The 22,200-nt window shown below is 44.8% G+C and overlaps 1 protein-coding gene across 8 annotated transcripts in view; it reads left to right on the forward strand.

The window, feature by feature from the left end:
• BCAS3 (BCAS3 microtubule associated cell migration factor) overlaps positions 1–22,200 on the forward strand; it is a 293,578-nt gene that overhangs the window by 113,275 nt on the left and 158,103 nt on the right. For all 8 annotated transcript variants that reach the window (XM_030232182.2, XM_030232183.2, XM_030232185.2 and 5 more), the window contains 3 exons: positions 4,948–5,048; positions 8,034–8,230; positions 9,611–9,708. In XM_030232182.2, coding sequence (XP_030088042.1) covers positions 4,948–5,048; positions 8,034–8,230; positions 9,611–9,708 — 396 coding nt within the window. The remainder of the gene's footprint in view (positions 1–4,947; positions 5,049–8,033; positions 8,231–9,610; positions 9,709–22,200) is intronic.

A 22,200-nucleotide genomic window follows, 5' to 3' on the forward strand; every position in this document is an offset into this window, starting at 1 on the left:
AAACTGATTCCAAGGAGGCATTTCTCACACAGAATGTGTTTGGGGTTTCCTGGAAAGAGTCACAAATGGTGAAAATGGAATTTTCAAGTTTGCTTCTCACCCTTGGAGGCGTGACAGATTGCAGGTTAATCTGCCTCCCCCTCCTCTTCCAGAAAAGGTGTTTCTAATGAAATTGAGTTCATGGTGGGTTTTTAAGGGAAAACTACATTTCCTTAGAACTATAGCCTGCACTTTCTGCTCCCTGCAAGAACCAGGACTGAGTGTCAAAGGCAGCAAATTTAATTTCTGGCTGAGCACTGAGGGACTGGGGTAAATAGGGAAATCTTTGAGTGAGCAGTGGAGTAACTCATGATACATTCTTGTGAAATAATAGAGATGACAATGAGCTCTGCAAGGTGCCTTGGCTGCTGGGAATGTGCCTGTTGAGGCTGTGCTGCAGGGACACCCCTGGGCCCGTGCGTGGCTTCCCCAGCCCAGCCCAGCCCCAGCTCGCCCGCCCTAACGCCCTGAGCGTTCCGAAGCGAGCGCTGGGAGCGGCGCTGGCACAGCCACTCAAACACTTTCAGATGTGTACAAACAACAGTAATGAACAAGGGCACATGCTGAAATGGTTCTTTCCTCTCTTGCATGGTCATCTGGAAGTCCTTAGAGCAGGGTCCGTGAGCACGCAGGGGTCAGTTTTCAAAGCGGCGTGCGGGGATTTTGCCGCGCGCCTCCCATTGCCGTTAATGGGAGTCAAACGGGTAAATCCCCACGCACCGCTTTGAAAATTTACTACTAAGCCTCTTGACTTCTCACTACATACTTTGATTGTAACAGTAATCCATGGTTAACATAATTTTCCCGACAATAATGTCAAACATACTTTTGAAGTCGGTGAATTATAGAAATGGTTACCTCTTCTGTAATTCTTTAAAGATGGCCATCAGATGGATTTCACCGTGGCTTCGTGCAGTTGAAATTATTCTTTAACTCAGAAAAGAATATGTTTGTTCTGTTGTGGTGCCGAACTGATTGTCTGCTCACAGTCTGAGTGTTGAGCAGCTTTAAGGTTCTCTATCCTGTGAATAATATCAGGTTCTAGCTCTGCACAGGTTTAGAAGTGCATTGTACTAGGCTGGCCTCCTAAGGAATGGAAGCTGAAATTAGGCACAGGGAATGTATACCAGTCTTCCTTGGGGAAAAATATCCAGGCCAGTGTGAGCAAGGAGCAAGTAAAGCAGTCATAAAAAAATTCTAAGAATTAATCTCCTAATTACAGACCTACCTATGTCTTTATTAAAGTGCTGATACAGAGAGTGGATGGTCCATAAAGCACCAAATAAACTGTGGACAGTACACAAATAATGAATGAATCCAGCTCTAATCAATTGGTGGTGTGGAATTGGCTGTCAGTCTGGCTAAACTCCTGCTTTATAGCCCCTTTTTGGCTTAATTTTACTATATTTATGCATATGAGAATCTCAGAAAGTCCAAACAGGAAAAAAATGAGCAGGGAGTAGTTCAGGGTAAAAGAGGATATTTTAATCTGCGTGCCATGCTCCTGTGGGAGTTTACAAGCTGAAAACTGCATTAAAACCAGAACTTTGTTCAGTAACGTGCAGCCACAAGAAAGATTACATGGAGCATATCTCCAGCCTACAAACAGTTTATTGTTAACATGGCTGGGAGTGTTCTGCCCAAATGAAATCCTGGCCTTTGCTTTGTTGTCACACTTGAGCAGAGGTAGAGCCAGAGGCACAGAGCAGCAGCTCTGACACAAACCCACAAAGCACGTGCTGGACGTGAGCTACACAAGTGTGGGACACCAAAACCACCCCTGACAGAGCTGAGATCCCATCAGCCACAGGGAAGAAAGGTGGATGTGGTGAATTTGGAGTGCTTCCATGGAGACCTGAACCAGAACCATCCCATTCTGCTGGTGATGCTGTGGGACAAAGTCATGAAGGAAATAATTCAAATTGTGGAGCTGAATTTTCCAGCACACGGACCCTGAGGTTTGTTGACAATCATGGGATTACCTCAGGTCTCTACACCCCCTGGATGTAACTGAGGAACCAGAGAAAAAGCATCAAAATCAGGTGTAAGGGTGGGGTTCTTATGAAAACAAGGGATATCATTATTATCCTGTGTACCTGTTCACCAGAGACATCACTGGAGACTGGAGGGGTTAGTAAAGAGTACATTGACCTGTTCCTACTGCATTTTAGAAACTCATTTGACATTATTAATGTTCATTATATTAAATTATAATTGTGGAGATGGAAAAGGCAATCTCTCTGGGTGTCTGCAGGCATGTGCACGGCAGGCAGCACCAAACAAACAGGCTTTGTGGTGCTCAAATGCCTTTGTTTGCTCTTAATTTGGACAAACATGCAGCCCAGCACATTGGGAATTTCATATATAACTCTCAATTAAATTGAATTGTGCAAAGCTTATTTCTATAAATGAGAAAATTAAAACCTTTTGGTTCAAGAAGTACACAAAACTAAGTAAACTAATGATTTATTGTTCCCAAATTAAAGCCATAAGTGCACACACTACAATTGAACTGTAGTGGTTCTTTGTTCCAACACTTTTATGCTGCTGAAAGATGATAATTTATAATCCTTGAAGGAAGATTTGTCTTAGCTTTAGGTATTTATTGTATAATTAGTCTGTCCATGAACAAACCCACTGTGTGTTAGTTCCAATATTCCTCCAATGTGTTTTTATCTAGGTCTTGCTCACGTGCCAGGAATGTCTATGCAAATTATTTGAGATTATTACAAATTGTTTGTTTTCTCTACTTGTCAGTAAATAGCAAGGAGAAGTTTTTAAACAGTGAGGGGGTTTTTTCATACTTATTCATGGAACTGTGTGAGTCAGGTCCTGGAATTCCAGAGGAATATCAGCTCTGCTGTATTTCAGCCTTTGCTTTGGCTTGTGTTGACACTTGTGTCTCACAGTCCCTTCTGTGCAGCTTTCCTGGCACTAACAATTGTCACACAAATAACTTCATTGGCAATGTGGATTTTCCAGGTGCAGCCTTCCTTCAATATCAGGGTAACATCAGTCCTGTCAGTGCAGGGAAAGGAGCCTTGAAGGAGGACAGAGAGTGAAGGTGCCACTATGACTTTTGAGCAGCTCAAGGATCCTTTTTGCCCCTTGCCAAGTACTGATGGCAAAACTCTGATTTTTGCTCTAGGTACCAATCCAGTTTTTCAGAAGGGTCCTTGAATGCTCATTTTTGGACTGATTTAATGAGCAGACTGTAGGAACTCATGTCCTGTCATACTGTCAGACAGAAGTTGTGGTTGAATTCTCACTTTAGATTTATAGTAAGCACTTTTTTAAAATTCTTTTTCAGCTTGTATTTCTAGGTTAAAGAAACTCAGTTGCAGTCTGATATTTGATGTGTAAAGTTAGCATAGCTCAGACACAAGGCACTGAATTGGTTCTTTTAGGAAGGAACAAACCACCTGCAATTGCAGTAAAATATCTCTCTGCAGCCAGGGATTTCTTGCTCCTGCTCTGGATCTCTCATTTGTTTCTTTTCCCAATAAAGAGAAATTACAGGAGAACCAGTAAAAAACATTTTGCTACAAAGCTTTGCAAGAATTGAAATTTTATTATTTGTTATCCTGCATGGTCGGGAAATTCTTCAGAAATTTAAAATACTCTGTGTTGCAGCATCAGAATAACCTCACTGATCGGTCTGTTGTAATTTCCAGTGTGAATTCAGATTTTCAAGGAATTAAGTTGGAAGATAAAAGATTACTTCTGAGCTCAGATTCCTGGAAGTGTCCTTCCAGGGTTAAATTAATCTCCTCTTGGAACTTGATACTGATGTGAGAGGTGTGTGCCCAGAAAGGGGGGAAAGAGGAAAGGGAACTTTGCATTTTTACACTGAGTTTGTTCCTACAGTTCCAAGGGCATTTTCAACTTGGAAAAATATGCCCATATGAGCATGTGTAACAAGCAGCCCAGGGATGGCAGATCTCCAGCCAGGATCACTTGTCTGATAAGGTCACTTCTCCCAGCACACTGCCCATTCCCACTGGGAATGGTGGGAGTGGGGATCCCCCATCCCAGCCAGCCCCTCCAAACTGCTTTGTGATAGGTGTGGCACAGAAATGCAGCTTTATTAAACAGCCAAATAAATGACTGAGGGCTGACCTCAGCTGAGGCTTTATCACTGCTGCCCTGCTGGTGAACTCTCAGGCAGAGCTTTTCCATGGAATTCAGCATTTCATCACTCCTGGGTGGAAAGAGTTAATGCTGCTCTCGGAAGCTGTGTGGAAACACAAGACCTGGGACTCCTCAGGGAAAGGCTTCCAGGGCAGCACCAAAACGAATCATTTGTTCAGCTTTTCAGTTGTTTTTTCAAATTTCTTTCTCACTGTAAAGCCATCTTGAATCTCCAGTAAAATGTAAAAGTATTTCCCAAGGGAGAAATGCAGTGAGCAGGCAGGGGGGATGCTGCTCCCTGGGCTGTGGTTTTGCAGCTTCCCTAATCTTGACAGCTCTGGTAGTTGCCCCTGGGATAGAAAGAACAAAAAAAAAAATTCAGATCAGTCCATAAAGTTCCTGTTGGTTTGAAAGCAAAACCATCTGCTGGAGCCATGAAGTTTGTTTGGGAGTTCAGTAACAGGAAAGCCTGCAGTTGATCAGCTGTGCTCTCTGAAACAGGCAGGAGGATTCCGAGTGGGGAGCCAGGAGATGTGGGGAGCACCAGGGCAGCAGCAAAATGGGTCAAAATCGTGGTTTGTTCTTTGGTTTCCAGTACAAACTTCAAGGAAGAGAAGTGGGTGCTGTGATTCCATTTTCAGATTGCACTGTGAATCCTCAGGAAAACATGCATTGCTGTGCCATTAACTTAGTTTAAAAGCTTTTTTTTTTGTTGTTTTTTTGTTAATAAAGCATTGAGCAGTAAGTCTGATGTTGTGTTTTGTGGGTTTCTTTCAGTGGTGCCTCCAGGGAGCCCTGGGCCCATCACCAGACACGAGTCCTACGACAGCCTGGCCTCCGACCACAGCGGGCAGGAGGATGAGGAGTGGCTGTCCCAGGTAGGCTCTGGGGGCTTCCAGCTCAGCAGAACAGCAGTGGGAGCCTCTGGAAGCAAAATTCCCAACTTTCCTCTGAATGGGAAGTAACCTTCCAGCAGCCAGGGTATTGCTGTGTGTGGAACTGGCTCCATGCTGGGTGTGGGTATGGATCTGATGGTCCCAGACAAAGCCCCAGCATTCCTGACACACTCACATCCCTGGAAGCCCAGCATGAAGTGGGAAATTTCAGCTGGCAGCAGCAAGTGTCCTGCCTCCCTTTGTCTCCTGGCATGGTCCTTTTTGGGCAGGGAGAAGGAAGTTGGCAGAATTGGTGCTGCCTTTTGGGTGGTGACCTTCCTTTGACCATAAAAATGGGCAATGGCTGCTTCACTTCCTTCCTTCCCTGGTTGTCATTTCCTACTGAGAATTGCTGTGACTACTGGCCAGATAGAAATGCTGTATTGCTTTAAAACTATCATGCTTGGTGGAGGATTTTTATATCTTTAGGTCTAATCTTTGCCTTGTTATCCAATCTTGCTTTGTCTCAGTCAATGAAGCTGCTCTATAAGAACTCAGTAAATACTTGACCATTTGGCTCAGAACCTCAGTGTAAGAATGTAGGTCATGAATAATACACTGAGAATTAGTTCCTGTTAGAAATGAAAGGTTCGAGTTAAATAAATAAATAAAATTTACAAATGCTCTGGATTTGCCAAAGCAATTACAAGGTACCTGATCCATGGAATTCACCCTGACAAATTAGGTGGGTTTCCTCTGGTTTAAGAACAATGTTGTTATGGGAGTGATGCATTAAATGTGTTGCTGGGGTGTATGGCATAAATATGAAATATTTATGGATGGGATTTGCTTCTCCCACTGGTGAATAAATCATACACAGCTTTTTCCTGAAATGAGAGGTTAGGTTTCCACATGGACCTGTCCAGGAGGAGCATTCAGTGGGGAACCCAGTCATGTGAATTCATTTACCTGTCTGAGGTTTCAGATGGGGCTGCACATTGAGGTGTCTCATTTGTTTGTGCTGTGTCTGATTTCTCTGAGCACAAAGATGACAAAACTTCTCAATCAGGGCAGTCAACAGGAATTTTATCTCTGAGCTCATTAGGAGCAGATTTCACCTGTAGTTTTCCACCTCTCCAGGACTGTTTGGAGGTATTTCCTTGTTTTACTGTTCTGGTGAAACCTCAGGGAAGAAGAGATTATGGCAAGCCTACATTATGGCTGTTTGTTTATTCCTAATTCTTGGAAGATACAAGATGTCAACAGAACTCAGACTGCTTGAACTTCACCACATCCATCCCTCTAGATGATTAAATAAATTTATAAAGGGAAATAAAAACCCCAGGTGATGTCGCAGAGCAGGGCTAATTCTGAGGATGCTCCTGGAATGTTTAATTCCTGCTGAGAGCAGGAGCAGTGAGAGCCCTCGGAGCGCGGCGACGCCGGCGCTCCCCGAGCAAGCCACTTCAGATTAAGCCTAAAGTGCAAGGATGTTTTTCAAAATTAAAGTGTTGTTATCAACAGCAACAGCAAGCAGTGAAAAAACACCGCCCTTCACTTCAACTTTTCAATTGGAACAGTGGGTAATGTGTGCTGTCAGTGGGAAGTAGATACAATATGTTTGTCCTGCACACAACAGGAGAGTGAATAGGAACATCTGGCCATAGCCTCAGTAAAATTGCAGAGGCATCTGTTTACCTCTCGGCTCTGTGACACTGATGGTTTCAAGCTTAAAATACACAGATTACTTTATCTGTGGCCTAATTTACACTGCTGCATAAAAGCTACTTGCCTCAGAAAGGGCTGCAGCCAAGCTGAGTTAGGCTGAGCTAAATGCAAAGATGGAAATAGAGCTGCCTGGGCTGTGGTTGTTGTCTGACATGAGCAGAGAACTGACATCAGCCAGGGTTTCAAATTGCTCCTTAAAGATGGAGAATCATTACTAGCATACATCTGTGTACCCATACAAAAATCTGTTTTCATGAATTCCCTGCTAATTTGCATTTCTGCTGTGAAACTGATTGTTGCTTTAGCAGGAACTGATAGCTACTTCATAGTCTATTTTCTGTTCTAAAAGTATGAGTTCACCAGAGCTTAATAATTTCATTTTATCATTCCCTTTCTGATCTTTGAAAGCTCTCTTTGATTTTAGTTTTGTATTGCATGATCTTTCCAGCCTTAATGATTCTATTCTCTTGATTACAGAAGTTGCATGCGTTGTTCACCCTTTTATTTACAGTTTTCCTGATCACAAACACCCTGCTTCTGTTGAATTGTCAGAATTTTGGTTAAATGGATGTATTTGTGTGTGGCTCATCCATGGTTGTGTTCCTGTGCTGAGGCTCATCCCAGCACTCTCCCCATGGCTCTGGGTTATGGATCCTGTGCTTCCCACAGGATGCTCCATGCCAGCCTCTCCTCACATGTGCCAGCAGGAATTTGGAGCTGTGCTTTGCAGTCCAGCTCTCACTGTATCCATGGGAAGCAGTTGAAGCTGTGAACTTTCACAAAGCAGCTGTAACAAAGCTGGAAGGAGCTTTCTGGAAGCACTTCCCTCCCCTGCTTGGGGATGTCTGGGGGATGTGGGCCCTTGGTTCCTCTCCCTGCTCCATGCAGATTCAGGCAGAAATGCGTTCACTGTCAGTCACAGCATTTGAGTTTTGGGGTGTATTTCATCATGGCAAGGGGAGGAAAGAACAGGATCAGGTGAAGTGGTGGCCAGGATGGAGCTTTGATCTTAGAACAATTTAAGAACTGGAGTTCAGTATCCTGAGGCTGGTGGCTCATGAGCTCTCAAGTCTCTTGGCTTTGGTTGAAGCATCATTCTCCAGCAGAGACATCCCCAATTTTTGGACATTCCTCCAAACACCCTGGCTCAGAGCACCCTTCTCACTTGAGAGCAGCAGGATTCCAGGAGTCCAGCACACCAAAGGAACCCCTCATGACCTGCAGCTCTGTGTTAACCCCTGGCCATATCCCTTCCCACAGGTGGAGATTGTGACTCACACGGGGCCTCACCGCCGCCTGTGGATGGGCCCTCAGTTCCAGTTCAAAACCATCCACCCCTCGGGCCAAACCACCGTCATCTCCTCCAGCTCCTCCGTGCTGCAGTCGCACGGGCCCAGCGACACCCCCCAGCCTCTCCTGGACTTTGACACTGATGATCTCGATCTCAACAGCCTCAGGTAGAAATAAAACCAATTCCCAGCTGTCTGACACTGGTTGTGTGTAGGATGTGGCACAGTTTTTGTCAGGCTTGTCCAGAGGAAAGTCTTGGAAGAGTGGGAGAGTGCGTGAGAAAAATCCATCCAGGCCGAGCAGCTCAGATTCCTTTTGCTGTCCCTTCTTGGGCACGTGGCAGGCAAAGACATCACAGAGTCTGGTGGCCTTGCTCAGTGTCCTCTTGCCTTTCACAGTTTCTGCATTGCTTAATAAATTCATTTTCTCAGACGTGAGTGGGAGCTTTGTGCCATGAATTTAGACAGCGGTCAGTGTGTTGGAACAGTAAGTGAACTTTTGGAATGTTTTCCTCCTCCCTGTTTTTGGTTTTTCCCACTCCTTTTTTTCCTTCCTTGTAATTCTTTTTCGTGTATTTAATTCATCTGGTTTTGGACATTAGCTGATTTGGAATTGGGGGCAGGGGGGTTGGCTTAGGGAAGGGAAGGAAGGAAAGGGAAGGTAACTGTGGGTTTACATTTATTGGTGATTTGTAGAAGAGATTTATGTTTCAAGTGTTTGTGTCCTGCCCACTAACTCCAGATTTAACAAGTTTCCATGCTCCTGACTCTGCGTGTGATTTGAAGTCCAAAGTTCTGTGGTAGGGACTTGGATTGTTTGGGGCTGTGTCTGAAACTCTTAGGAGTAAAGCAAGAGAGATGGATGATATCATTTGTCCCATGAAAAGTGGGCAGATTGTCCTTGGACTGGAAATCCATGGGTTTGAAATGTATGATTTTTCCTTGTGTGTAATTACTGCTACAAGTAAGAATGTAGCTGTCAAATTTTATTTAAATATATTTATAAATATATATATGTATGCACATGCAGAAAGAAAGCAGAAATAAAAAGAAGTAATACAAATCTATGTTACAAAAGGAATCGACAATTCCAAATTGGTCTTTAAAATTCTGCTGTTGAGGAGGGCAATGGAGGCTTTTTAACCAGGTTTGGGTAGGGTGAGCTTTTTCCTTTTTTCCTTTGAGGCTTCCTGAGAGCTCCCATCTGAGCCATTCTTTGGGAATACCCACTTTGAGTCTCTGGGCAGATTATCCCAATCTCAGCTGCACCAATCAAGGGAAACCAGAACTTTCCAAGGGCTTTTAAGCCCTTTCACAGTCCAATTGCTGCTTGTGCCAGGTGATTCTCGTTTGGGTGGCATCGTGGCCAGTGCTGGCTGTGAATCCTCTGCCCAGGGAGGGGTCACCATCCCTGCCCCTGTGTAAAGCAGCACTGGATGTGGGATTGGTGCCATGGCTAGGTGGCTGAGGAGGTGGCAGGCCATGGGTGGGATGTGGTGGCCCTCAGGGTGTTCTCCAGCCTGGCTCACAGGGCTGTGTGCTCCCCAGGATCCAGCCCGTGCGCTCGGAGCCCGTCAGCATGCCGGGGTCCCCGCGGCCCGCGGCCGACCGGCGCGGCGTCTCCACGGTCATCGATGCTACTTCAGGTAGGAACAGCCTCCTTCTGTGCTCCATATCACCAACCTGCTCTTTTGTTTGGGCTGGTAACACGTGTACTAATTATTGCCATCGAGGTTGTCCTGATTCTCTGCACCACAGGGTAAGTGCTGTCTCATACAAATACTCAATCCTGCCATAACCATGGTTTTTATTTCCCCTCCTCTTACCACTCAAATGTGAAGTCACAGCGTTGTGGTAAGGTCTGGACACGTATTTATGTAAAGTTTAACATGAGCTATAGAATGCTAAAAATTGCCTAAACTAAAAAGCAGAACATTTACAAATACTAACACTGAAATGCTTTTATTAATGAATGCCTAAAGCATAGAATATTACAGTTCCATCTCGTTTATAAAGTAGCTTTCATTGAAATGTAATCATAAATGTAATTGATTTCTGTGAGCAGTTGGGACAACAGGAGAGTTTATCTATGTTTGTGTAATAGGCACATTTTCACTGCTCTGCTCTGAAAAGAGTGTGTAGATTTAATACTACAGTGGTTGTGTTAATATCAACAGAGTAATAGATGTACTATAAAGTTCTCTTTCCCCCTCAGTGCTGGGGAATAGCCTGTCTAAAGAAACAAGGGCAGCAGCAGAGCTTTATGTTCCAGTGCAGCTGTGCAGCGTCTGAGGGTCCACACAGCAGGATTTTGTCAAATAAAATCTCTCACAAGTAGAATTATTAAACACACAGCATTAGTCAAACAGTCAAGTCAGAGAGGATTTTAATCTTCAGTGATTTGAAAATCCCTGGAGACTCCTGATTGGATTGAGGTTAAACTGTAAAAAGAGACTGTAACACATACAGAAAGGGGTTTCTGAAGGTTGGTTTAAAGAGAGTTAAAATAAAAGCTCCTGTTTCAGACTCTGTTTGCTGTTTGATATAAATGCTGAGTCCAAGATACTTCATTGTTTGCCAAATGAATTTATTTGGGTATTACAGGATATTTCATTTATGTGTTTATAACAGAGTTCAATAGTAACCACATTTACTTTGGATATTGAGAATTGTCCTTATAAATTCCATTTCAAATATTTAAAAGTTGTTAAATTAATTCCTGTTGGGCTTAGACAAGCATCTGGTGTTGGTTATTGAGGGGAATTTTGTTTGTTTTACTACATGGCAAAGTAATTTTGAAAATAATTGTTTGATACAGAAGAAAATATTAATGCATCAGTTATGATTTTTTTTTTGCCTAGTTCATCTATGCTTATTGCTCCTAAAAGGTTCCAAGTTATAACAGGAGAGCTTCAGGCTGTATATGTGACACTTGAGATTCAGAGTGATTAATGGCAGAGCTGTGCCTCACTATCAGCTGATACAGAGAGATATCAGCATGATCAGGGTGAGGATTTTCCCTCCTGTGTAGGAGCAGTGCCTTCACCTGTAACAGGGATGTGCAGGAATTCTGCAATGTGATCATTCTGTAACTGTGGCACTCCTAAAGCTGTGTTAGCCCCTCTACAGCAGAAACAATGGACACACAGGGCTGTGCCTCTTCCATGCTCATCATCTTCTCAGGTGTGGATGGGCACGAAGTGACTCCTGGGAACGTGATGAAGCCTCATTTGTAATGCCTTTAACATGTGTGTCTGTATGAAAATTGCCAAAATCCATTGTATACATTGTTAGGACACTGAAATATATTTACTGTGCAGCAGTGGCTCAGTTTGGTTATAACACTTCATAAGTTTCTTGTAACCAATACATGGCTTTTGTCAGGGACAGGCTGATGGCAGTGTTGTATTTGCTTCACCCAGACAGGTTGGGTTGGAATTGGTTTTTGATTCAGGGATTTTAGCATCTCTTTGCAGGTTTTGTATTACCTGATCCTCACTCTTTCCCATGCAGAACTTAGGGGTTCAGAGTCTAAATTGTGTGATGGTTTAGGGGTGTGAATTGTTGCAGAGTAAAGGAGACACAAGAAAAATATATACACTGGTTTTGAGATTTCAAACTGAACTTTTAACAGGGCCCAGCAAAGGAAAGAAGAGTATTTTATGTTGATTTTCTTCTCCTCCCACCTGTGAGATGTGCAGAAAACTCCATTAATCTCAGCTGTGGCTGGGAAGGGTTTGGTATTAACACCACTCATGTACAGCATTGGGTGTTTGTGTTCCAGTCCACCACTTCAAGCATTCTCATTTCCTGCTCTCCCCACGCCGTGCCCTACACAGCTGATGCTCTTTGTGGAAAAGACATTTTTAGGTTTGAAGGATTTTTAAGTAGCTCATAAATTTCTCCTGCCTGAGCTGAACCAGGAAGTGATTGCTGAGCTCTGGCCCTGCACTGGGGCCTGTTGCACTTTATGAAGATGCTTATCTGGAGCTTTGATTGCCTGTTGCTTGGAGATGCAACCGTGTGGCGCCTCTGCTTATCTGACTCATCACTTCTCCTTCCTAGCAAAAGACTCCAAGTACATGTTTATCATCTCCATTATCCTCCTGCCATTCCCAATGGCTTCCTTCCCTCTCCCCCTTTGGTGACAATTCTGTTGTTGCATTTATTAAGCAGTTTGTATGTTTTGTGGTTTTTTTTTTTTTAAGCATGGTTTTGTCCTCATGTGCCTGTAAAACTGTGGTGTGCTAAGGACAATCTCATAGGATCACCTGGAAAAGTCTTCATTTCAAAAGTGCAAAACTCTAATGCTGTTATCAATAATGAAAATTTACAGTGGCATTCTCAAGGTGGATGGCTGAATCTGTAAAGGTCACCTGGATATATTTTTAAAATGTATATTACAGTTTGCTTCTCTCAACTCAAAATTCCCTTAAGATACTCTTCCCTGGTTTATTTTTTTTCAAGAAGCTTGCAAAAATTCAGTCACCTAAAGCTACTGGACAGTTGTCCCTCAATGCATATATTTGAGTCACATGCATCATAGAGAGAATATTCCCTCAAGGATGAAGTGCACTGTAATTCCAGATGCTGCTGCAGTTGGGAATGTTCAAGGGGGACAGCAGTGAGTTTAATTCTCTGTAAAGCAGGAAGCCTTTGGTGATAATGCAGCAGCAGAACCACTGCACAGCCAGGAGCTGCTCCCTGTGTCCACAGGCAGAGGGTGTCTGTCTGTCCCTCCTCCCAAAGGTGTGCTCAGGCTCTGGGCTTGGCTTTGGCACAGGTGGGTTAAGCCTTAGTAAGTCAGGTTCTATTTATGAGCCCGGAAATCAAAAAGAAACCTTAAAGAGTCCTCCTGTGTGCAGGGGATGCTGCAGCTGAAGGTGCCATCTTTGCACACCCACCCCAACCAGGCACCTCTCTGGTCTGTGACCTGTGGAACAGTGACATACATCACATGTGTCACACATCTGAAAAAACAAACCTGGTGGGGCTCTCTGCATGATGAGTGATGCAGAAGTGAGGGGTGGAGGCAGGTTAGGCTATCTGTACAGTCAACTCTGAGCTTCCAGAGCTGGAAAAGCTCCAGGGGAAGGATTTGGCAGCAGTTGCTGGTCAGTGAGTTTGCCCACACAGCTGCCCTGAGTGTTTCCCTTCAGCTGCAGCCAGGTGTGGGCTCAGGTCCTCAGGTGTGCTCAGTGACTCAGTCCTGCTCATTTAGGAGAAGTGGCTGCATCTGTGTGTCTGTCTATGGAAAGCCTTGTTTGTTCCCTCACACAAAGAGCTTTTGGACACTTACCCAGCAGCCAAGTAATGATTTGGGTGCATTGCTAGTGGAGGATGAGAACATTGACAGAGGAATTGTCTAATCTCTTTTTTTTTGCATCAACCTCTTCCTTTCCTGCTGGGAGGAGATCTCAGAATAGAATCATAAATCTATTTCTTTTTGCCTAGAATAAATGCAGAAATTGAGTGGGAAGGATTTCAGTGAATGGCATTATTTAATGAATAAAATTATTTTGTAGAAGAAAATGATCCTGAGGATTCTTTTCCTCATTAATTGTGTGTGGGGTGGGGGGAACCTTCATGTTCTCATCTGAAACCTGGTGAGTGCTGTGCTGCAGGGGGATGCACACATCATTTTTTAATGAAGATTGTTTATTACTGTTGTATGAAACTCTGACAATACTAAGCTCTCTTCTGGTTACTTCAATCAATGCCCACTTAAAATCAGCTTGTAATTTAGTACTTCCCTCTCTTTTGTGTGTGACTGGCTGGTCGTGGACACAGAGTTCTGCCTGCAGAGGGTTTAATGAACAGAAGAATTGACTGGGGCTTTGTGGGGGAGGGAGTTGTCCTTTTGTTGTTCATCACCACACCTGTGAGGCAGAGACCACGGGACAAATTCAGACTGTCCAGCAATGCTCTCACTTGGAATTTAATAAACACTTCTGCTGTCACACCTTAAACCATCTGAGCTCCTTTCTGTTGTATGCACAATCAAATATTTATTCCCAAACGCTGTAGAGCACAAAGTGCTGCCTGGGAGCAGTGCAGATCAGTTATTCAGGTAGTAAAGATGTGTGAATGCAGCTGGCAGATGAAGTCACCACCATTGTGAATTCCCAGGCTGTCCCTGCTGCCACAGGCAATAAATGCCAGGCTGAGCCAGGGCTGGGCTCCCACTGCTGGGCTCGGGTGTCAGGGCTGCTGAACTCCCTGCCTGAGTGGCTGCAGGGCCGTGAAATGGATCCGGGCTGCAGTCCTTGACCTGAACCTGTAATTACCTGCCTGGGATAAAGGTGGTTTGTTGTGGCAGATAGAGATTGCACTCCCGGCTCCACAGGATAATGCTGAGCTTTGAAGGCAAGGAGGGGGTTTGGCCCCTGGGCTGTTCTTCACAGTAATTGAGAGGTTTTAATAATGGGCAGAGAACAAGCTGCTCTTAGGGGGCATCACCTGTTCAGTAACACAGAAAAACCTACCCAGCACTGCTTGGTTTGTAGTTACTTTTCCTGTCAGCCTGAATTTACAGGAGTTTAAGTTATGTTTCTTTCCTGGAATAACTTCAGTGCTGATCCTGTTAATGTACCTATTTAAAATGCTTATTATGTTACCTATTTGCATAACATTTTATGCATTATTCCCTGACTGGTGACAGCGTGTGGGACATCTCAGGTATCTTTGTTTCCTCCCATGTGCTCCTGCTCTCTCCATCCAGCTCATCTGCCTTGCTAAGTGTGTGTGTGTGCATGAGCTGCATAATGCAAAATTCTGGTACTTAGAATGTTTTCAACTTGATTTATTTCATCTAATTTGAGAAAACGCTATCTGATGATTTTTGAAGAGAGCCTTAAGACAGAACTGACTCCACCAGGCTCCAAGATGCCAATGCAGTGTACATGATTACATCTGCAAACAGCTATGCCCTATAGACTGGGGAGATGTGAGGAGAAATTGAAATGACCTGACACTACTGATGGGGCACTTGCTGCTGGATCACTGCCTGGACTGGGAAAAGACTCAGCTGCAGGGAGCCATGGAGTAGCATTAATGTCTTGGAACACTGGTGGGTGTTTTCTGGAGGCAGGAGAAGTACACTGCAGAGGACAGCCATGGGAGCAGGGAGTGAAAGGCAGCAGAATCATTAGATGCTAATTTAATTTTCCACCCCGTGATGATTGTGGGTGGTTTAGTCAGTTCTGGAGGTGGCAGCTCACTCCCCACAGCACAGTGTGGTGATGTGGGGCAGCTTTGCCCTGCAAGGGACAGAGGAGACTGCTCATCCCAGCGTGCCTGTGGTACAGCTGAGCAGTCTGATAGTGAGTGGAGCAGTTCATCTCTTCTGAGATGGTTGCATTTCAAACCAAGCCTGTATCAGCTTAAGAAACTGCTGCTGCTGCATCTGATTCCAGTGGTGCAAGTGAAACTCAAAACTCAGCAATTTCTGGGCCCTGCTGGGTTGGGTGGAATTTGACTTTAAGCAGTTGAGGTTCCTGGAGGTGCTGCTCTCCTTGTTCACCTCTCACAGGTGATTTTTGGCCCAGCAGTTCCTGTGTTGATGTCACAGCTCCCTGGGTGAACTGTGCCCTCCCCAGCATGGTAACCAAATCCAGGGATGTGGGCTTTTTCTTCCCCAGGAAGATAAGTTGCAGTGGGGCCCCAGGGGCCCTGGTAATGGTCCCTGGCACAGTGCTGCTGCTCCCAGACAGTTGTTCCTGTGTCACACAACCTGCCTGACGTGTGTTCAGGGCTCCATTAGTGCAGCCTCTGCAGTGTCTCACTGCTCAAGTGTGAGCCTCTACCTTCCAGCTGGGCAAGGCACCTTCAGTTCACATCAGCTGAGAAATTGCACTGGGCTAGAGCATGGTGTAAGCACAGCAATGCCATGGCTTTATTGAGGGGGGGAAATAATCTTGTTATCCTGGGTATTTTGTGCTAGTTAACAAAAACTCATTCTTAATACGAGATTCTGATGTGCCCCTTAATGATCTTTGATTAGCAGCTGTTAATGCTGGGTGTAGGTAGCTTTAAAGCTCTGAAGAAGTGGGAAGTGTTGATTCTAATCATATCTGACACCACAATCTTCTGTGGAGCAACACATGAGCTGAGATTCCCGACGGGCTCCTGTAGGATACAATATTTATTATAGCTGGAGATCTAAGAGCTCCCAGCTACTGTTAAACTTACAAGAGATCCAGAAACCTCAGTGTCTGTACTTGTGTTTTGAGAGATTGCACAGAAATAACACACCACTGGTATTTGCAGGCAGCGTGTGCATTGACATTTCTGCTCTTTTCCTGCACTGCTTAAAGGAAGCATTTTGCAAATCTTTATCTTTTTATAAGCTTGTAACATATTCTAAGCTCATCTAATAATCTAGACTGCTTGAAATGGCCTTAAAATGGATGTGCAAATTAAAAGAGTATTTGAATTTTGGAGGGAGTATTGTTTCAGGGAAAGGTTTATTTGTAATCAGTTTATAATGGAGACATTTTTATTTAGTGATTTCATAATTAGGCTTTATCTTTCAAAGCATTTGTTCACCATTTCCCATGTTTGCTTTGAAAATATCTCAATAGGCTTCTTTATTTCTTGTTGCCACTTTGGCCTGCAGTCTCTGTTAGATGTCAGTGGTTTCAGCCATCAGGATTCTGGTTCTGATCCTCTTGAGGTCCTCCAGCTTGTCCTGCCCTCTTTCCAGGAGGTGTTCCAGAACATCAGCCCTTGTCCTCAGGGCTCTGCAGACCCTTCCTTTTGTCTCTCAGCTTCCTCCTGCTGTCATTTTTAATCTAATATCAGCATAAGAACTTATTTTCACCAGTGTTAATCCAAAAGGAGCAGGTTTTAGCAGTTGTCCATTAGAGTGTGACAAGGATGAGTGAGCAGAAGTGTGGATTGGGGGATATGACACATAAAACTGAGCTATTTGGCATGATAAATTAGCCAGGCAGTTCATCTCCTCCAAGGTGCAGTTTAATACCTTGAGGGTGTTCCAATCACAGCCTCCTCACCCTGGCTACTCACAGGAGTAAAGATGTTCTCTGCTGGGAATAAATATTTATATTTCAGTTGAACTACAGCCTGTTGGTGCTCACTTGTATATATATTTTATTGCCTGGGTGACGTAAGGGGTAAAGAAACAGATGGAAAATATTTTGTTTTCCTTAATTACCCACCAGTGTGGGATAGCCATTGCCTTGGAGCTGTGGCTCCTCCCCTGCCTTGGACTCCATCCCTGGCATCACCCCAGCCAGATTTTAATAGTTCTTTATCTGCTGCTTGCATTGCTTTTAACTTTCACTTTTTATTACAACCCAGGCTAAATTGGGTGCTGGTTACTGCTCCAGCTCTGGCTGGAGAGCTCTGAAAAGCCAAAGCTGGTGCCAGCAAGTGGCTGCTGCAGAGAGCAGGGAAAGGAGCCCCTGACTGTCACCATCCTCCTCCTCAGCTGCCCTGGTGTGCAAGGAGAGTCCTGGAGGTCCCAGCCTCCAGCCCTGGGGCTTTTACTCCTGCTTGGAGCAGCCCATCTGGGATGTCCTCCTTCCAAAGGGAACATGGAGTGTCTGAGGTGAAGCCCTCAGAGTTAAAGCTGGTGCTGATCCCTTGTGGAGGTGAGAACAAGCAGGGCACAGTCAGCAAAGACAGAAAACAGGTTTGGGGTTATTGGCATCATTGTCCTGGGATCTCTCCAGGTGAGAGGTGCTCCCTGAGCCCTGGTGCCCCGGGGCTCTGCTCCATGCAGGCCTGGAAAATGGAGCCAGGGAAAAGCAGAAGGTGCTGATATGAACAGCATATGGTTTGTGCTGGAGTTTGGCCACAGATTTAAGGCCTCAGAGTGGATTCCTAGGGCCTTGGTATCCTATCCCAAAACCAACACACAAGCCTTTCCAAATACATTTTATAAGCTCTGTGATTGTAATAGTGCTAGCAGAAATCCCATGTCCCCAGGTCAGCTGGGGTGCAGAGCATCCTCTCCTGGAATGCCAGGCTTGCCCAGCCTTTCCTCCCTGGCATTTCCCTGCAGCAGCAGCAGCAGCAGCAGCAGGGCAGCCCTTTGTGCCTGGTGTGGAGCAGCCTGGGGCTCTGCACAGCTGCTTTCCCTGGAGCTCACTCACATCTGCTCAGAGCGGGGCTCCCTGCCTGGCCCTGTGGCACAGCTGGCCCTGGCCCCCACAGCTCACCTGGGCTGCAGGAGAGCTCCTGGTTTGGGAGGCTTTGGCACAGCTTGGAGGAGTGGGAGTTGGGGGAGCTGGCTCTGCCATCCCCCTTTGTGCTGTTGGTGTGAGAAATGACACGTTTGTAGCATCTTTCAATTTTGGGACACTCAAAGAATCCTGACTATTCACCCCAGGAAAGTGCTGCCTACCTCATTTTACCTCGATGCAATAAGCAGGAGAAGGCACTGTTGCAGTAAGACTCTTGCTAGCTCCTTGCAGCTCCCATTAATTGGGATTTTCACCTGGGGGTGAGAACAAGCAGGACACAGTCAGCAAAGACAGAAAACAGATTTTCTCACCTCCACAAGGGATCAGCACCAGCTTTAACTCTGAGGGCTTCACCTCAGACACTCCATGTTCCCTTTGGAAGGAGGACATCCCAGGTGGGCTGCTCCAAGCAGGAGTAAAAGCCCCAGGGCTGGAGGCTGGGACCTCCAGAACTCTCCTTGCACGCCAGGGCAGCTGAGGAGGAGGATGGTGACAGTCCTTCACCCTGTGCTCCCATTCATTCCCTGCCATTCCCTGCCTCTGTCATTTACAGCAGGAATGCTGAGCAAACCACTGAGTACTCTACTTTTTGCCCATCACTTAAAATATATTTTAAAAATAAGGATGATTTTACTTGTGATTGAGTATAAGATGTGGTAAATGGCTGTGGATCATCTGCAAAGCTTTTGTGTTGCTGGTGGATTTTTAACAAGCAGAAAGTTGCTGTGGAAGAATTTGGAGAAGCAAAAAGTGCTCTGGTAGTCTTTTGGTTTTGGTGTTTGTATTTAAACTCTAGGGAAAAAACCCAAATAAAAGCAAACCAACACTCAGTATACAGAGAAATGCTTGCAGGGAGCTGCATCTTAGCACTGAAGTTAGATAAAAAATTCACTGTATTGTAAGTGAACCATTTCCCCCTTGATTTGTGTCCAAAATATGAGGAAAAATCTTGCAGCTGCATTATGCATTTTACAAAAGAACATATGCATGCATTTAAATCATTTACATTTCATCTTTGCTTTCTCTTATTTTTAACCCATATTATGGTGAGTGACAGCATGTTTGGAAAACTGAGGTTGAAAGCAAAGTTTAAACTTTGATGCCCAGTAAGCTGAACTGCCAGCAATGCTTCACTAGTTCATGATTTAATTTCAAAGTTTGGCTCATGCTTTTTTCTTTCTCTCCAATGAAACATGATTGAAACTTTGTGAATCTGCCTGACCAAAAAAAAAAAAAAAAATTGAATTATACTGCAGTTGGTTTGTGCTGGTCCCACAGTTCCTGCAGAGGAAGGTGCATCCTGGGAGGAGGCACAGCTTCAAGATGATCAGGGCTCAGTGAGGTTGTTAATTGGTGATCATTAGGTGGTATCAATTGTGATAATGATGGTTTTTGCTGGGGGCTGAGGAGGGGAAGGTGGAGGGGCACCAGCTCTGTCTGATGTTAAACTCAGAGCTGCTCCACTTCTGCAGCAGGAGCTGACAAGGAGTTTGGACTGGGGGTGTGCTGCTTTGTTCAGAGCCATCAGCAGGCAGCACTCCCCACTGCTGTGCATGACCAAATAAAATTGAATCTGGGATATTGGCACTCATCTCTTGGAGTCAGAGCTCAAAATACACGGGGACTTTCATCCAAAATTTTTCCTCATTGTCTTCACCTTCCACAAGAGTTAAACTTCCAGTTCTTAATTTATTTTGCTGCTAAAGATTGACTTATAATTGAGGATGTCACGTGGAGGACCTGTAACTTATTTGTATATCCATCCTTGCATGTTTAAAACCAAGTCAAGAAACTAATGAGGTTACAAAAATATTGCTGATCCTGAAGCAAATACAGTTGGAGAACATATGCTTTGGTTTTACATTTCTGCCTGTAAAAGGTGACATGTCCTGTGTTTGTCATTTAATTTAACATTCTATATATTTTTAAACGGCTGTATGATTTGAAATCTCCAGATGCCAGGCTTTGTGCTAAATGAGGTTGACAGTTCAGTGATGTGGAAGGCCATTATCTCACCTTTGTGCTTCTAAACTGCAGCCACTTGCCTTTGCCTGCTCAGAATGCATTTACTGCCTTACAGCCCAGGAATTTTTAACACCTATTGAAAGCATTAATTAGCTATGCCACACTGAGGAGCACTCTAAGTGAAAAGCAAGAATTGATGCTGCTCTTTGAGTTGGTATTTCTCCCACTTCAGAGGATGAGGAGTACCTAGAGAAATGAAACCCCCATGTTCTCAGCACACTCAAGCTCTGAAGCCCAGGCTGTGCCCTGGCCATCACCACAAGTGACAATGCCACATCTGAACTTCTGTCCCCATCCCATCCCTGTCAGTGCCTGGGACATGAGGCCATGTCCTGATAAGCAGCTCTGAATGCTCCATCCCTGCCAGCTGGTGCTATCTATAAACCAAGAAACCAAAATTCAGCCTTTTGCATCCCTTTACTGCTGTCCTGAGTCAGCAGGTCTCAGATAGGATCATTTTTCTCTGGCAAAGGCATAATCATAACTTGGCCTGTTGAAGTTCAGCAATACAAGAATAAATGTGTCAATTGGATTTTCAAGCTCACCAGCCTGAAACTCTCCCTCTTGTCTGATGGGGCCTCCAGTGCCTTTGATCACCATTTTCTCCTCTTTCTCAGCAATTTCTTGCTTTTCCCCATTGTCCTGGGCCCTTGTGACAGTGTTCTGCTGCAGATCCCAGCTGTGCTCAGCCCCACAAGGTTTGGATGATTACTCAGCATTTGGTTCCCATATATAGCAAAAGTATGTCTGGAGAAAATATTCTTATCCATATTTCCAGGCAATAGGATCAAAGCCCTCTCTAGGTTCTCAGCTTTAATTTATCTCTTCTTGCTTGCTGTGGAAGGAACATCAAATGGGATCCATGGTTGTGGGAGGGAAGGGAGCCCTTTGCTGGGCAGTTTTGGGAGCAGCATTCAGCCCAAAGCTTCAAATCCTGCCCTTTCTTCCTCCATAGCATTGCCAAGCTCTGAATTTTGGGCTCTGTGCCTGTGTTTCTACCCAGCTGTGCCTTCTTCCTTTGAATCCTGAGACCTCTCCCATTTTTGCTTCATTTTTTCCTCAGATTTTCCTCTTGCCTCCAGTCACAGCTGCTGAGCACATCTTTGCCTTTGTCACAGTGTTTTCTGTAGCTCCTAATCCCTGTGTTGGCTCCTTTTCTGCTCTAACACATGCACAGCTCACACCCTGCATTGAAGGAATTCTTTTCCTGTCTCATCTTTGGAGTTTTTTGCTAAATTCCCCAACCTCTCTTCCTGCTCCTGATATCTGTCAGTATTTGCCTGGAGAAGTGGCTGCCCCATCCCTGGAAGTGTCCAGGGCTTGGAGCAATCTGGGGTAGTGGGAGATGTTCCTGCCCATGGCAGGGGCTGGGAATTGATGATCTTTGAGGTCCCTTCCCACCCAGACCACCCCATGGTTTGATTTACTCCTCCACAAGGAGCAAAGATCTGGAAAGTAAAATCTGAACCTTTTCCAGATCTCCACTCCTCCTGCAGGTGTCAACTCCCAAAGCTGGGACCCCCAGAAATGTGAGGAGAAGCAGCACCTGGAGCAGGGTCTGGCTGAGGAGTTCCCTGGGCAGCTGGATGTTGTGGAATTAGAAATTGTATTTATGGCAGCTTCATTAGATCCCTATTTCTGTATCTTTCTTTAGATTCTCACAGCAATAATTTGTGAACCTGGCTGGTTTTGCAGTGTGGGCACTGCTGGAGACAGCCAGAGGTGACTGTCGTTAATGAGCATCAGAATATTTTAGTTACACAAATCCTGAAACATTTTCATCCGAGGAAGTTTTCTGCATTTTTACTAAATGAGGTAACCAAGACATTCGAGACCTTTTTACATCACATTTTCAGAAAGGCCTTTTTTTCCTCCTGATAGAAGATCTGCATTTAAAAAAAACCT

This window comes from Serinus canaria, chromosome 19 (assembly GCF_022539315.1).
Source record: "Serinus canaria isolate serCan28SL12 chromosome 19, serCan2020, whole genome shotgun sequence".
NCBI classification, from domain to species: Eukaryota; Metazoa; Chordata; class Aves; order Passeriformes; family Fringillidae; genus Serinus; species Serinus canaria.